Source organism: Medicago sativa, chromosome 3 (assembly GCF_051527215.1).
Source record: "Medicago sativa cultivar Bolivia chromosome 3, Bolivia_mono, whole genome shotgun sequence".
Taxonomy (NCBI): Eukaryota; Viridiplantae; Streptophyta; class Magnoliopsida; order Fabales; family Fabaceae; genus Medicago; species Medicago sativa.
In genome coordinates, this window is record NC_140751.1 from 75,265,452 (window position 1) to 75,283,163 (window position 17,712).

Consider the following 17,712-nt stretch of genomic DNA (forward strand, 5'->3'; position numbering starts at 1 on the left):
GTTTGTGAATGACTAGACTAAAACTATTTTTGAATAACACAAAAAGAAAATATAAAAGAAGAAAAATGCAAGTGTATGAATTCATGATAAAATTGCATGTAATGAACCGTTAGTGGTGGTCGAGAAAGCGCAAAGATAATCACAAACAACGAGTCACAATTTCTAAGCGAAATTACAATGAAGAAACTAAAACTGCATACAAGACCTCACTTTCCTTTTCTATTTTAAGGATCTACTAAACTAAATAGGACAATCTTTGTCTGTGCTTTTGACGATTTTGCCCTTCCGAGGGTATTTTTGTAAATTAGTAAATGCCTCTTTCCTTCTATATATATATGGAGTGGTATGAAATTCCCACTACTTACTTCATTTGATTCATTCCAACTATAAGAGCTGTTTCGTTTCTTACCACTATTCCCACTATTCCCACTTCTTCCCCAATTCTTCCATCGTTTTCCGTCAACCCAAAACACTTCTTCCCCAATTCAACCCTTCACAAAACCCCCAAAATCAAATTCAAAATCCCTAAATAAACAACCGCCATGACCGGAAACGCATCATCTCCGACTCCGTCACCGGCGCCGTTATCCTTCCCAACGATCTCGCCATCTAGGTTCATTACCTCTTTTGGCTTTGATTTCTTATGCCATGCATGTTCCTTTTTTGTGTTGATTTTGTGGTTTCTTTGTTTTCCTTCTTTCTTTGTGTGATGCGGTTCCTTCTTAATCGATTAACTAATTTATTTTAACTTCTTAATCGATGCGGTTCCTTCTTTCTTTGTTTTAATCGATTCAGTATGTTCTTTCCCCCTTTAATTGGTTTGATTTTTTTTGTTTTGGGTTTTTCCAGATTTTTTTTTATTCGATGGTGATTTGGTTTGTTGTTTGTTGATTTCGGTTTGTTGTTTGCTTTGTTATTGCATGTCTTCAAAACTTCAGTTTTGGTTTTGTTGTTTTTTGATTTTGTGTTTATTGGTTTTTTGGGTTGTGTTCCTTTCCGTAAACCAAATTAAAGAGTTTGTTTCTATATGTTTGAATGAGTTATGTTTTCATCATGATTTTTGTCTCATTCCCTTTGATGGTAACATGGGTCTTTGAAGAAAAATTTCATTTTTAATTAAGTTGGCTGTACCACAATGATAATAAACAGTGATAACTTGTGTTTTTATGTCTGGAGATCTTTCAAATACTAGATTGCATTATGTTTTGCAGGATCGATATGCCAGTCATGGCGACATTAATGAGTAGGCAGCATTTGCTGACCTACATCTACCTTCTGGTTTACATTTCCCTTTCCTCAGGTGTTATTTTGTATAACAAGGTAAGGGTTCGTGGATTTCCCAACGAATATGTTTTGTGATTTATCTTCCACTGTAATATGTTTTGCTCATTCTATTTCCTTTCGTGGACATTGGTTTATTGCAGTGGACTAGCTTTTTTGTAATATACATCTGCCTTTCTTGAAATATGACTGAATTAACTGGATGATTTATCTTTTTCATCATTTCAATTTATGCAGGTTGTAGCACCTGTTAAAATGACAATTCATATGTAAGAATTCTACATAGACACCCTGTTTTATATTTCGTGTAATACTTCTGGCTTCTCACAAAATGTTTGGTATGCAGATATGTAACTTGCGTGGTTCCTATAAGCGCCTTCTTTGCACCAAGTCTATGGTAAGCAGTTGATGATATTGCTCTCAATGGAGTTCTACCATACTCCTAATGTTGATTGAATGATTGCACACTTCTCATGGATTTTTGCTCCAAAAGATATATAAAATAGCACAAAAGATATAACCATTCATATATTTGATCTTAAATACATGTAGAAATCTCAATATTGAGGGGATTTGCATAACAGTTTTAGGTGTTTCAGTTCTGGTTTTGGCCTGTTTTGTTTTGCAGTCCATTGGTGTGTTTGCTCTATTGGGGGAGTTTAAGTAGCTTGGGGGTGTATAAACATGAGCCTAAAGTTCTCAGCAGTAGAGGGAAACATGTTTATCTTTATAGAAGAAAAGATCTTTAAACATGAGCCAATTACTTGGCTTCATCCTAAAATCCATGAGCTTAGAATCTATAGAAGAATAACTGATTAGTAAGTCACATAGACTGACTATAAACTTTTGTAACAATGTGCAAGAAATTTTTTTAGTAATGAAATTCAATGTGATCAATAATAACATTTAGATAAAATAAGAAAACCAACCTTAGAGCAAGTGCAGCAGGGAACACAAGCATGAAATGGAGGGTCGAGCTGATGCAAACAATGTAGGTATCAATCTTAGAAAGTGTAGGTAGCATAAGGTTGCGTTCAAGTGTAGTGTAGGCAACTTATTGGTATATAGCACGAACACTTCGTATTAAAGGCTTATTGAGAGGGCACCAATATCTATTGTTACATTCAATCATTCTCATTTTCTAAAATTATTATCGGTATCTATGAGTCAATGTTGTGTTCATTGTCCGTGTTTGTTCAAGTGTTTAGTAGCTTATAACTCAATTAATCTAATATCCCTTTCATTATGTTTTATAATATTTAGTAGCTTATAGGTATCAATCTTAGAGCAAGTCCGTTATGAATGATATACCAATAAGTCATGTCAACAGGGTGGAGCTGATTTAAACAATGTATTACAGCAAGTCTGTTATGCATGATATACCAATAAGTTGTGTCAACAGGGTGGAGATGATTTAAACAATGTAGGTAGCATAAGGTTGCGTTGACAATTGTTTCACATGACATCAAATGAATGTTAGTTCTTATGTGTGCTTCCTGATTCATGCTTCATAATAATTACCTTTCAGTATGTATATAATTATGGTTGAGCATTTTTCAGGAACTTCTTCCTATACGAAATATGGATTCTAATTTCTATAAAAAAAAATAGCTGAAATCTGTTTTGGAAGTGTAGGTATCAATCTCTAATTTCCCAACCATAGTCACATTCCATAATTCTTTGGATTGAATGTTAGAGGTGACTAAATTTTTGTAAGTTTGGATTTAAATTTCTGTAAAATTTGAGTGTATTTGAAGTCCTGGAGGTTCAAGTAATTTTGCACAAGTGGTTTAGAGTAGCATTTTAATCATGAAACTAGCTCTATGGATTTTTGTGCTGCATAATATGAGTCTTTCTTGTGTGTTTTATTGTTTTTGGCCAACCACAATGATATTTCCTGGTTAGTTGAAGTTTCTGAATTTTATTTCTTGTGTTATGTTGTTATCTCTGTAAAACCATTGGATCAAATTTGTTTCATAGTATGCCTGCTTTTTAATCAGTAAACTTCTCTTGTCTTAAGGAAAGTGGTTTCCTTACTTCATGTGTGCTTTTTGTATGCAGTCATTGATATTACAAGGATGGTAGTTCATCACCCAGACGGGGCTATTACACTTCAGAAGCATTTTGAATCTGAAAAAGGTATCAGCATTTCCATCATTTTGTTGGAACACAATATTATGACAATATGTTTAATTCCGTCGTTGCAATACGAGACACTCTTTTTACTTTGAAACTTATCTTTCTTCCTGCGCATTGTTTGATATCATTGGCAATGTTGTATGAGATGAAGTGTTAGCCATAAAAATCAACACGAAGGTAAATCAATGTAGCGGAGATCGGAATGTTGTGCTAGAGGAGTGCTAATATTGTTATTGTAGAAAAGATAGTTGCATCTCAACCTGCCTTCTCCGGTGAAGGTGGTTCCTGGACAACAAATGGAGTTTTGGAGCAGCTCAGTCAGACTTGGGGTAAGTCAGATTATTTATGGTACATGACAGAGTAAGTATCTTTCAATTTCTTAAACGCAATGAGTAAATGAAATGCTAATCTATTGAGTATTTATTGATACCTAAATTTTTTATCCTTTTCAGTATCAACATCAATCCTAATGAACGTTAGCCATAAAGAATGGTCAAAATCTTATACTCGCACTCAGATAATTTAATTTAAAAGGGTACACTTTACTCACTCACTTTGATTCAGCCTTTTTTAATAGAGTGTGTGAAGTACAAATACTAGAGATTGCAATTGATTAGCAATTGACTCACTTTCTTGCAATCTCATGTTATAGAATATGTTTTCATTTGAAAGAGTTCTAAATTTGTTGGTTCTATTTATTATTATTGGAATGCCAAATTATCTGTTATATATAGCCAATTTCATTGTCAATGTCATGTTTGATGTTTGTGTTGGTGCTTCATAGACAAGACATGTTTATCTGTCATGAAACACTAAAATTAAGTAGTTAGAAATGGCAATGATGTAAAACGTAATCATTTGTACATGTTTGTCAGATCATGACACAAGAAGATTTAGGCCTAGCAGATGCATATATAAATGGGGACTTTTCATTTGTTGATAAAGATGAAGGTCTCTTGAATTTTTTCTTGGTAAGCATATTGGTCTAAATCTTTTGCAGTGTTGTATCTTTGGGATTTTTCTCTTTACTTCCATGTGCATTGGTGTTTTTAATGTAGGTTCTCATAGCCAACAGAGATCTAAATTCATCCAACCCAAAATTGAAGAGCAAGTAAGTTGATATGATGAAATGAATCCTACACTGAGGTGTGTTAATTGGATTAACATTTCCAACTATTCTCATGTGTCTTTAGGGGTTGGTGGACACCGATTTTATTTACGGCTGGTTTGACATCTGCAAAGTTCTTCATGGACCATATTTCAAGGAAAAATACTCTCACACAGGCTAGAAGTAACATTTCTAGACATTATGATCTGGTATAAATTAAGACATTATGGACCATGTTTCTGATTTTTCCTTCTGTGATTTTTTACAATTCTGACACTAAATCAAGATATTCTTCTTTGATCTTTGTAGAGTAATGAACTCTTTGCACTTTTCTTGGATGAAACTATGACATACTCATGTGCAGTGTTCAAGGTAAGAACAACAATTATTTGATGCTTGAGCCTAAATATCATGTAAACACTACTGCTACTTCAATTTCTGCATTAGCTGATTAACGTTTTTATTTTTCCAAAATTATATGATAGTAAATTAGTTATATCTTAGTTGATTGGTTGTTTATATGGAATAATGTGTTTTATGCATGGTGATTTCCACAATATTTTTCATTAAAACGGGAAATATCTAAAGAAAATGATTAACAAAGTAAGATATATTGACAGTTGAAGTATGAGAAAAATATAAAAAGTTACTTTACAATTAGAAAGAAAGAAAGTGGCTCAAGAGTGTTAGCGCAAGCACTAAACCTTTCAATGAGAAGTGTTATTACTCAAAAAAGTTGATGTCATGCCTGAAAAAGCATCTGTTGCATGTCTTGACAGTTAACCTTATAAATTTCATAAGCAAAGAGCTGGACGACTCTATAAGTTATGTCCCTAATACGTAGCGATGCAAACCTATGGTACGTTACCCTTCAAGTAACCTCGAATGCCTTCTTCATTCCCTATCATTGTTATTGCCTGCATATCTTTTTTGACAAAATTTATATGTAATGTTTTGACAAATCATCAGAGCCAAATCCATCTAATATGGGAAAAAATATCGAGTCAGATAGAAAGTTTCCGGCATGAGTTCAAATTTCCTATACACTTCAATCAACCAGTCAATAAGAATTGATCTCATCTTAGCATTTATATCTGGCAGTGAAACCAAGTAATCATGCACACGAACATCATCCTGTGTCATTCATCAAAGTCAAAATATTAGAGAATGTTAAAAAAGTAGAGATATATATAGAGAAGAAACACAAAACAAAGCATAGAACATTACTTCAGAGAGTTTGCAATACTTGTAGATGTCATCTATATAACCAGTTGCAGTCAATTCACTATCCTTATAAGATGCATCGATGTTCTCAACCAAATCCTTGGGCACAACTCTACAAGCAGCCTGTGTTAAAACATGACGTGTCTTTGCTAAGTCAGTTTGGTTTTTGAATGTATCTTTTATTAGTTAGTTTGATCCTTAAATGTAGTTTCCGTTAGTCAATTTAGTCCATAAAATTACGGACAAAAGATACACTCAGATTTTCTGTTTTGCAATTTTAATACATCCGTGGACCGTAGTCACACCGTCCCACACATTTAGGGACGAAAATCACGATTTACTCAAATATTTCACATTTCTTGAGAATTGTTATCAAATCACAAGTTGTGTTCAGATTGCAGAAGATCTTGATTTAGTGGTCAACATACAAAGGAAATTCAGCTACCTCCAAACCATACCAGGATTGCTTTCATTTCAAAGACCACAAAACATACCATTTCAACATCCATGCATTACCTAACCCAATTTCCAAATGATGGAAAGCAATGAAATTTCTAAGAACCAAGTAACCAAAATTAATAATCTGCAAGATGAAAGTAATATAAGTAATATAGATAGTCGATTTTCGATAATAGTTGATATTGCTTACATTTTATTAGCTTCAAGATTGTTTATACAACCCTTTCTATCTACTAACTGCATTATCTTATTCAATTGAAGTGCAGGCTGAAAATATTTGTCCCCATTGCACTCCTAGCATTTTCTGTTATGGTTTCAGTCATTTGGACCAATGACACTTTGGAGCGCTCGAATGTGGTTTATAGCAGCATAGATAAGCTTTCAATTTCAAATATTTCGTCTGGATCAAATAGGTACGTATACAAATTTTTAGATATTTTTAAGTGATATTTGAAATGTTCTTTCTCTATTCATGTCAGCATTGTACATCAAGATTAATATATTAGCGATAGCATCTTTCAAGTTTCCACCTTTTTTGACTCTGTTTATACTATCGTATCCTTCAACATGAACTTAGTCTGCACTTGGTTAGTGAGACTTGATTTTAGTATTTGTAAATAACTAAATATATACTTCTTTAAGGAGTTGGCTTGCAGTTGTAAGTTTGCAATAGTACTAGATATGTTGAACTTAAACAACACAGTGATAATTTAATAACTGATCTATTTACCAGAAAAGGTGCTTCGACATGAGGATCTCAAAGGAGCCCCTCTTTTGATATTAGCAAACAAGCGAGTGTAACTATTCACTCCCTGTCCTATAAAATGTTTGGTTTCCTCGGTTGTTGTGATTCCATTTTTTTTTGCCCTCTTTGGTGTGTGTATCAACACAATGATGGCTGCATGCTGAACATTCTTCTTATTGCAGGATCTTCCGGAAGCAGTATCATCTGAAGAACTAGCTCGGTATCTAGATTTAAAGAAGCAGGACGAAAGAGTCTACATGTTTGAAGCCGTGTCAGCATATGATGGGTAAGTGAGAGGTTGTATAAACTTTTTAAATCTTAAGGGGGCACAGACCCTTGAAGTTGTGTTATTGTCCTGTAGTCTATGGGATTTTCTTTCCTAATTCTTTGTTACGTTTCCAGTTCACATCACTTTTTCCTTTGAAATGTTGCAGGCTGGGGATCAGGGAAAGTGCGGAATGGCTTGTGGAAGTAATGGAGGGAAGTAAGAGGACTGAAATGTTGAGATTGCGAGCAGGTGCAATGGGTCCAAGTCCTGCCTAGAGGTCCTGACATCAAACTAAAATGACTACTCCATTCATTTATAGCTTTGTATATCCAAATTGGAAAGTACATGATTAGAAGTCATTATTAAGAAGAAAAAGGAGATAAACAATTTGGTGCTACATTAAACTGAGCCTTGAAATTATGTCAGCCTTTGTAATTCAGCTGTTTCATACAAGGCTCAGTCTCCAGTATCGCGTAAAGCAAGTTTTCTTCAGACATGCCCTTTATAATCAATCCATCAAGTGCTTGGACTGGAGGGTTTTCTCCTTCTGCCTCTTTCCATCCTTTTGTCAATTCTAGATTTAAATTCCCTATTTAAATAAATATAATTTACTTTGCTTTCTGTAGCATTAATTAAATTCCCTATTTGAATGAATATAATTTACTTTCCTTTCTGTAGCATTATATATACACTGCACTGCCATACAGATTCATGTAGTGATGTGGTATTGTGTAATATACAAGTTCTGAAGTAGTTAAACTTGGGGTGTAGCTGAACTTTTGTGAAAGGAGTCTGATTAGGTGAGCCACATATGTTTGATTATTATTTTTATAGTAAAGAAGATTGATTTCCATGTATGCTTGAGAGAAAAAAATTACATTTAGTTTAACCCTCTATGAAGGAGTAACTATAGGACAAAATGTAAAAACAGTCAGAAACTTTATTTATTATCAGTTACAATTTTTTCTTTAATTATTTTATTGGTTTCGTTTATGGTAGACCTATCTAGGATTTGATATGTTATGGATCATGGTTTTTTATATTTATATGCATGTAATATCTAAATTTCGAATCAATTTACTTTTAAGCGTATTAAAAAATGTGTGTTTGCCAACAAAATTATTCGAAAAAAAGCAATCCATCCCGTGCGAAGCACGGGTTTGTAACTAGTTTGAATTAAAAATTAGTGCAGTTAAACCCATAAATCTAAGTTTTTAAGACCCAACATATTGATTCAAAAAGACCATTATACAACATGATATAAAAGTTCACAAAAAAAATGGAGACAAAAAAAATGTAGTACATACTAATATAAAAAAAATGAAAAAGGTTTAGGGAGACTTTTAACTAAACAATTATACTATTATTTTGCATTATTTAATCCTATTTAAATTTATTTTCTCCTATTTCAATCTTATTAAATGAAATATCATGCCACACCAACACTTTTTTAAATTCCTAGGAATAAATTTAATTTACCTCAATTTTTAAGATTTATGACCCGACCTCAAGTCCGTTACACCATATTTTAAAGTATTGTTAGTTCTGGGTATTAGTATTTCACGGTTTTTTCCCTTTATAAAAGATAATTTGTTGAAAAATATTTCACGGTTTTTGTCCTTTTCAGAAAATACCATTTCCATGATTTTTTTTTCATTTTTATAGAAAGTATTTAAAATTGGATTTTTCACATTTAATATTTTTCTAAAGTCATTCAGTTAGGACCTTGATCGCCTTTTGATCTTGATCTCACAATCCAAACAACAGTAATTTTAACTTTTACTTTATAATCATAAATTCCAAACTTGAATATATATAGACTGTTTGACCTTGATATAACAACAACTAATGTTTGATCACATGAATTCATAAATTTATTAACCGAATCAAATCTAGGTGGAGCTGTTATTAAGAGGTAGTTTAATGGAGTATTTACTGCATTTTTAATTTTAATGTTTAATAAGCATTTACTCACTCCAACCATGCAACTCATAAAAAATCACTCCATTTGTAACATTGAATTCATGCATTAATTTTGTATTTGAAATAAGGGAAATGCTAACCGGTGCCCCGGGGCACTGGTTAAGAATATGATAAAGGAAATTATATAGTAATTAATGCATTGAAATTGTGTAATTAATTTATAATAAAGTCAAAAACAGTTTTCTTTTATGGTAATAATTCCCTTTTATGGTATGCTTAACCAGTGCCCCCGGGGCACCGGTTAGCAGGACCCTTGAAATAATTATAAAAGAAGTTGAATGAGAGAGAGAGAGTTAGTTTATACTTTTTATTTGGCCAAATACCTCCCCAGGTCCTTTAAGTTTCATGTTTGTTTCAGATAGATCCTTTAAATTTCTAAGATTTCAGATAGGTCCTTTAAGTTTCGAGTTTGTTTCAGATAGGTCCTTTCTATCAACCTCTGTTAAGCCAAAGTTGATTTGATAGAAAGGACCTATCTGAAACAAACTTGAAACTTAAAGACCTATCTGAAACCTTAAAAACTTAAAGGACCTATCCGAAACAAACTCGAAACTTAAAGGACCTATCTGAAACCTTAAAAACTTAAATGACCTATCTAAAATAAACATGAAACTTAAAGAACCCATGGAGGTATTTGACCTTCTTATTTCTTCTCCAATGAGATTAGCTAATAAGCTCTAGGTGCTATTTCTAGTAGAGATGCTCTTATGAGTCTTAATAGAATATTAACTGGACCTGAATACTATTAATTGGAATTAAGGCAACAAACCCTTTAAACCGCAAACTTGATTGATAGCACCACCAATTAGGGGAAATAATACTTGAATCAAATACATGAACAATTATTTAAAACAAATTACAAGTATGTTTATACTTTCATAAATAAGATGTTACAAGTTACAACCAATATGATGTTGAAAGAGTTAACAACATGACTCTCATGAAATTTGATATCTAATTCAACTATTATGAAAAGCATTAGATATTTCGTTGCCGATTTGAGGATTAGTCTCATAACTTTGCTAATACCTTGAAATGTCTATTACTCTATTAAGAATCAAAGATCCTAATTACAACATGTTTAAAAAAAAAATATATATACTTCTTCCAACTAATTTTTGCACAGGTTGCTCCTACTTCTAGATACACCCATCTAGAGGTTGTTATTTAGTCTTGGTGACCTCGTGAAACTGTTGGATTATAGACCAAACTATAAACCAAGCCAAAATGTCATTTATCCATTTTACTATAATTTGGAAAAAGTTTAAAGTAGTTTCAGACAGAAAATGAAGATAAAAGTTGGGCTACATAAATCAATAACATTATGTGCGTTGATCAAGTAAAACATGTGAATAAACATTTACTTGCTTAAAAATAAGGATATGGTAAACATAACAATTGATGAGTGATTAGGCAAAATACGAGTTAAGCAACCATCCTTTCTAATGCCTGACCAAAAAAAAAAAAAATCTAATGCTGATATTTTTTGACATGCTTAATACTTTGAAATATTAAGCAGGTCAATATATATACATATGATATGAATGAATATGATCATGTCAAAAGTACATCAGTCATGGAATTTACTCGTAGTAACTAGTAAGTACTAATATTACTATGTGTCAAGAAGGAATCGGGTCGTCGTTTTAATAAACCCCCTCTCACAAAATTTAATTACAATTATACACCACATTTTAAACAAGGTTCTTTTTGGAGCACTTGAAATTTTTTATTTTTTAACAAAAATTAAAGTTAAGCATATTCATGAAAGTTGCAAAAGAAAGATGAAGACTAGTCTAGCTTGTTGTCTCCTTGTCTCATACAAGATTACAAGTTGATTGTGTTTGCAATTAGCTGGCTAGATCCATACACTGTCCCAGTGTTATATAGTACATGTAGATTAATAGATTATTATAGCAATAATTGTACACAGTTGAAGCATGAAACGTGCATCACAATCTAATGGAATTTGATTACATACACTAGTCCTAAAGATTTAGAAAAAGCAACGCGTTATCAAGCTGGGTGGTACCTCACTCTAGTCTATTCTCCCACTTAATTTGACTTCCTTAGATACACCTTCACCCACTAATACACTCTCTTCCTTTTTGGATGCTTTTCCCTACCTTCCTTGCATTTTCTTTTCAACTTTCCAAATCCTCTATAAATACCATCGACCACGTTTCTATTTCCATAACCTCATTCTTCATTTACACTTACACATTTTGCTTACCTTTTCTCTATATTACAATTTACCGATACAAATATAGTACTAATGACTTCTTCAATGTCTTCAAGTGTTCTATTGTTCCTCTTTATTTCTCTACTCCATTTGAGCTCAGCAGCAAGAAAACTAACACAAAATGACCAACAATTAAAGTTCCAATACCACAAAGGCCCTCTTCTCACCGGAAAAATATCCATCAATCTCATATGGTATGGTAAGTTCAATCCTACCCAACGAGCCATAATCTCTGATTTCATCACTTCCATTTCCACACCCACCATCAAACCCCAACCTTCAGTCGCTACATGGTGGAAAATCACGGACAAATATTACCATCTCGCAAATTCACAAAACCTTGTGCTCACAACAGGTTCACACATCCTTGACGAGAGTTACTCATTCGGAAAATCACTCACCAATGATCAAATCATAAAGCTAGCATCCAGGGGCACACAGACAAACGCCATCAATGTGGTTCTCACTTCAGCTGACGTGATAGTTGATGGGTTTTGCTCGAGTAGATGTGGGACACACGGTTCTTCAGTGGGCGATAAATTTGCTTACGTGTGGGTGGGTAACTCAGAGACACAATGTCCAGGTCAATGTGCGTGGCCCTTTCACCAACCTATTTATGGGCCTTAAAGCCCACCGTTAGTTGCACCAAATAACGATGTGGGCCTTGACGGCATGGTGATTAACGTGGCTAGTTTATTGGCTGGGGTCGTGACGAATCCATTTGGAAATGGGTACTATCAAGGCCCCAAAGAAGCACCTCTTGAAGCCGGTTCGGCCTGTACTGGAGAGTTTGGTAAAGGGGCTTACCCTGGCTACGCTGGGAACCTCTTGGTGGATCCAACAAGTGGTGCAAGTTATAACGCTAACGGCGTCAATGGAAGGAAATATTTGTTGCCCGCACTCTTTGACCCGACAACCTCGGTTTGTTCTACTCTAGTATAACAAAAACATGGTACTGGGATGTCTCCCACGATTAAGCAGTGCAGCAAAAACATGCCTCATATTCTTCTTCCTTACTGCTTGCTTTCTTTATTCAACATTTCCACTCATGAACATAGTCTATGTTAGGGGTGTTAGCCTCCAAGGAAAATTATCAAAGATATACTTTTATTTTATTAATTTAATGCTGATGAAAATATATTCTTTTTTAATTGTTATAGATATTTTGTTATATCAATGAATAAAAAGTAGAAAAGTCGATGTATCATTAAAGAGAAACAATATTGAAGTGTTAGCACTACCAATGCAATTCCATGTACTGGTACCAGTAAATTAATATAACATCAAAGGGCTAAAAAACTGCCAGCTCATTCGGGAAGCACTCACGAAATCAAGTTTCGCTGTATCTAGCATTATGCATTATGAAATGAACTATATTAGCATTCAAATTTTAATCGTGAAAAAGCTCGAGTCAAATACTATGAAACACGAAAAATACATGTTTTAATTAACTTGTTGAATATATGCTTGAGATGAGTATAATCTTACGACGGTCCAATATCAAAAGATTTTTTAGGTCTGCATAAATTATGCACTTTGATTTCCCAACTAATTGAACTAACTAAACATATACTACTCCGATTTTGATTATAAAAAAAATGTATTCATAATTTTTTGGTCTTAAATATAAGCAAATATAATTGTCTTTTAACACTATTTAAAGATGTCTATTAATTCTAAAGCATCGTTCAATTAATTCTAAAACCTAAAAGAACAAAAAACATTGAAAAGACCCTCCAACAAAGTTAAGTGCCGTTGGAGTTTGTAGCTGCTAAAACTCTAGCATCAGGATAATTGCCCAACATGTTGCTGCTTCATCAAGTTTCACAGCAAACAAAATGAGACAATAATAATGTAATACTGAATTTTAGTTTTTTTATTGACAAAATCAATTTGTATATAAACTGAAGTGATAAGAAAGCAAAGAATTGGAGGTGGAAATTTAGCCAATGAGTTTTTTTTGTTGACAAGTGGCAATGATGATCAAAACAAAGTGCCTAAATACAAAATCTAAGGATAGTTAGCTTAAAAGTATGGATCAAAAGTGATGATGGATTAGAATCTATAAGCGTGATGATGAAAAACTTGTTTAATAAAACGTGATGAAATTTTTTAAGATAGTGTGATGGTCGACAAATAAATATTGAAGAAAGTTGGAGGTGAATGTGTCGCCCAACATAAACTATACAAATTCTACACAGAAGTTATATCAAATTAGTGTTAAGAGTAGTTACTCAAAGAGACACTTGTTAATTTTAGATTAAGGAAATTACTCATGGAGATGCCCGTGTCATTTGAAAGTTATTTTCTTTTGTCTGTAAAATACTTGTAATATCAATGTAATAAGGGTTTATACACTATTACACCATGAGCAAAAGGAATAAAATAAGAGCGAAAGCTGAGATTCCTTGTAGTACAAGTTACTGGCTATAGTGCAATTAGCTTAAGTGTAGTACATTTAGCCTAAGTGTAGTACAGTTTCTACATGTATATATATATGCTTGTACTTACTTCATTCTCAAGTAATAAGATTCATTTTCACATTTCTTCAGTTTCATAATATGGTATCAGAGCTCTCTTTGAATAGAGAGTTTGTTACGATCCGTAACTAACTCCGCTGCATTTTTCGCGCGTTTTTCCTTGAGTTTTCGCGCAAATTTCTTCTTCTTTCTTGTTGAATTCGTTGTGAATTCACCGTTTCTTTGTTGAATTCGTTGTGAATTCGTTGTTTCTTTGTTGAATTCGTTGTGAATTCATAGTTTTCTTGGTTGAATTCGTTGTGAATTCATAGTTTCGAGCAATCTCTGTTTTCTGCAATTTTCCTTCATTCAATCATGGTTCGTCAACAAAATCAAGTTGATACTACTTTTATCTTCTACGTTCATCCCAGTGAAGGTCCTAATACTGTGGTTGTTACACCACTTCTCACCGGTTCCAATTATCTTTCATGGAGCAGATCCATGCAACGAGCACTTGGCGCCAAGAACAAGCTTGCATTCATTGATGGATCCACTCCTGTTCCTGATGATGATGATTTGAACAGAGTAGCGTGGGAACGATGCAATTATCTCATACATTCATGGATTCTCAATTCAGTTTCCCCTCAAATTGCACAAACGATTGTCTTTCATGTGCGTGCTATTGACGTTTGGGAAGAACTGAAAGAAAGGTTTTCAAAAGCTGATCGTATTCGTGTTTCTATGTTAAGATCTTCTATCAATAACCTTAAGCAAGGTCCAAAATATGTTCTTGATTACTTCACTGAGATGAAGACACTTTGGGAAGAGCTTAATTCCCATAGACCTATGCCAACATGCACCTGTGTTCATACTTGCAGATGCGAAGCTATGCGCTCTGCACGTTATTACCGTTTAGAGGATCAAGTTATACAATTCCTCACTGGCTTAAATGAGCAGTTTTCTGTTGTAAAAACTCAAGTGCTGTTGATGGATCCTCTTCCTTCCATAAATAAGGTGTATTCACTCGTTGTACAGGAAGAGAGCAACAATGTGCAAGTTTCTGCACCAGTTCCTTTGGATGATTCCAATATCCTTGTGAATGCTACTGATTCTAACAGAGGTTATGGGTGTGGTAAGAACAATTATGGTGGTAAAGGTTCTAGATATTGCACCTTTTGCAACCGCACCAATCATACAGTGGAAACATGTTACCAAAAGCATGGCTTTCCTCCATTTATGAAGTCCAAGTCCTCTGTTAATGCTTCTTCTCATGAAGCTTCTGAAGATAAGCCTGTAAATGTTGTTGCCGAGGCTTCTTCATCTGCTCCCAGTACAAGTGCCAGTATCACTCAAGAGCAGTACCTTCATCTTGTATCTCTGCTTCAACATTCAAGTTTGACTCCTCCAGCTCCTTCCCCAGTCATTTCCAATCATGTCATTTCTCAACAATCCTCTTCTGCAGGTATAAATACCATTTCTTCAAACTCTTTAAATGCTCAAACTCCTATTTGGTTACTTGATTCTGGTGCTAATGAGCACATTTGTTCATCATTGCAATATTTTAGGACAATTTATCCTATATCTCCCACATATGTTAATCTCCCAAATGGTCAATCTGTTATTGTTAAACAAGCTGGTACTGTCCATTTTTCTCCACAACTTTATCTTTCTCATGTTCTATATTCACCTCAATTCAATATTAACCTCATTTCCATTTTTAAACTTTGTGATTCATTATCTTGTTTTGTCCATTTTCAATCTAAACATTGTTTTATACCGGACTTGAGCTCCAAGAGGATGATTGGTTTGGGTGAACTTCATGATGGTCTCTACAGACTGAAGTTTACTGATACTTGCTTTCCTTCTAATGTTTTTCAATCTAAGCTTCATCATTGTAATAAACCCATCAATAAAGTTTCTTGTATGCATTACTCTAGTTCTTCTATTCCTTTATCTGCCTTGTGGCATTTCAAATTAGGTCATCTCTCTCATAAGAGATTGTCCCATATGCACTCATTGTATCCTGATATTAACATTGATAATAAAGCTACTTGTGATGTTTGCCATTATGCAAAACACAAGAAATTGCCCTTTTCTTCTAGTTCATCTTATGCTTCTGCTAACTTTGATCTGTTACATATGGATATTTGGGGTCCTCTATCTACTCCATCTATTCATAATCACAAATATTTTCTTACTATTGTTGATGATCACAGTAGATATGTCTGGATCATCCTGCTTAAATCCAAAGCAGAAGTATCAAACCATGTGCAAACTTTTATAACCATGATTGAAAACCAGTTTCATACCATTCCTAAAGTTGTTAGATCTGATAATGGACCAGAATTTAACCTTCCTACCTTTTATGCTTCAAAAGGGATATTGCATCAAAAATCATGTGTTGAAACACCCCAACAAAATGGGAGAGTATAGAGAAAACATCAACATATTCTCAATGTGGGAAGAGCATTGCTTTTTCAATCTAAACTACCTAAAACCTATTGGTCATATGCAGTTTTACATGCTGTTTTCCTCATTAATAGAGTCACCACTCCTCTCCTCAAAAACCAATCACCATATCAGTTACTTTATCATTCCATTCCTGACTCTACTCTTTTCAAAGTGTTTGGTTCCCTTTTTTTTGCTTCTACTTTACAAGTTCAAAGATCTAAACTTCATCCTAGAGCCAGAAAATTACTTTTCTTGGGTTACAAGTCTGGCTATAAAGGTTTTGTTTTACTTGATCTCCATAATCATACCATCTTTATCTCTAGACATGTTACTTTCCATGAACATATTTTACCATACATTCCATCCCAACCTTCTCCCACATCATCTTGGACCTATTTTCCTTCACCTGAACATTCTTCTCCTGTTGACAGTTCACAGTTTCTTGATGATGACACTTCTTTACCTACTCCTGTCATCCCTTCACCTTCACCCTCTTCTGTCATCCCTTCACCATCACCTGCTCCTCTTAGGGTTTCCTCCAGAGACAAACATGCCCCCACCTACCTTAAAGACTTTGTTTGCAATGCTTCTGTTTCTTCTTTTCATACTTATCCTATTTCAAATTACTTGCATCACAATAATTTGTCTCACTCACACTCTGCCTTTGCTTTGTCCATTTTACATCACATTGAGCTCAAAACCTATGCTGAGGCCAGTCAACATGAATGTTGGAGGCAGGCTATGCAAGATGAACTATCTGCACTTGAGAAAACTGGTACTTGGGAGATTGTTGACCTTCCTGCTCAGGTCAAACCTATTGGTTGCAGATGGATATACAAAATCAAGCATCATGCTGATGGTTCTGTGGAAAGGTATAAGGCTAGATTGGTGGCTAAGGGTTACACTCAAGTTGAAGGGCTTGATTACTTTGACACCTATTCACCAGTTGCTAAAATGACCACTGTCAGAGTTGTCATTGCTTTAGCTTCAGTCAACAATTGGCATCTTCATCAACTTGATGCCAACAATGCTTTTCTGCATGGCGACCTCCAAGAAGATGTCTATATGATCATTCCTCCAGGTGTGCCTCATTCTCATCCCAATCAAGTTTGCAAACTCCACAAATCCTTGTATGGACTCAAGCAGGCCAGCAGGAAATGGTATGAGAAACTGACCTCTATCCTTCTGCAACTTTACTATGTTCAAGCTGCTTCTGACCATTCCTTATTCACCAAGCAAACAGATACTGATTTCACTGTTATTTTAGTATATGTTGATGATGTGATTCTTGCTGGCAACTCTCTCACTGAATTCACAGCCATCAAAACTATACTCCATAATCAGTTCAAAATC

At 34.2% G+C, this 17,712-nt stretch overlaps 1 protein-coding gene and 1 pseudogene across 21 annotated transcripts; both read left to right on the forward strand.

The window, feature by feature from the left end:
* Nucleotides 1-359: 359 nt before the first annotated feature.
* On the forward strand, nucleotides 360-8,030 carry LOC146940191 (uncharacterized). 20 transcript variants are annotated; one of them, XM_085753844.1, is made up of 15 exons: nucleotides 360-613; nucleotides 1,212-1,320; nucleotides 1,519-1,550; nucleotides 1,628-2,993; nucleotides 3,343-3,420; nucleotides 3,572-3,780; nucleotides 3,873-3,955; nucleotides 4,296-4,391; nucleotides 4,479-4,531; nucleotides 4,614-4,737; nucleotides 4,838-4,900; nucleotides 6,473-6,624; nucleotides 6,950-7,006; nucleotides 7,139-7,242; nucleotides 7,391-8,030. In XM_085753844.1, the coding sequence occupies exons 8-13, from the start codon at nucleotides 4,299-4,301 to the stop codon at nucleotides 6,987-6,989; spliced, it is 525 nt and encodes a 174-aa protein (XP_085609970.1). In that variant the 5' UTR covers nucleotides 360-613; nucleotides 1,212-1,320; nucleotides 1,519-1,550; nucleotides 1,628-2,993; nucleotides 3,343-3,420; nucleotides 3,572-3,780; nucleotides 3,873-3,955; nucleotides 4,296-4,298; the 3' UTR covers nucleotides 6,990-7,006; nucleotides 7,139-7,242; nucleotides 7,391-8,030. The 20 variants fall into 20 exon arrangements, with proteins under 20 accessions (XP_085609970.1, XP_085609968.1, XP_085609964.1 ...); XM_085753842.1 differs by having other exon boundaries at nucleotides 3,343-3,780; XM_085753838.1 differs by lacking the exon at nucleotides 3,873-3,955.
* A 3,370-nt stretch (nucleotides 8,031-11,400) lies between these two features.
* LOC146940192 (protein PHOSPHATE-INDUCED 1-like) lies at nucleotides 11,401-12,655 on the forward strand (annotated as a pseudogene). Its single transcript, XR_015031903.1, has one exon. The product of XR_015031903.1 is annotated as a protein PHOSPHATE-INDUCED 1-like (transcript).
* The last annotated feature ends 5,057 nt before the right edge of the window (nucleotides 12,656-17,712 follow it).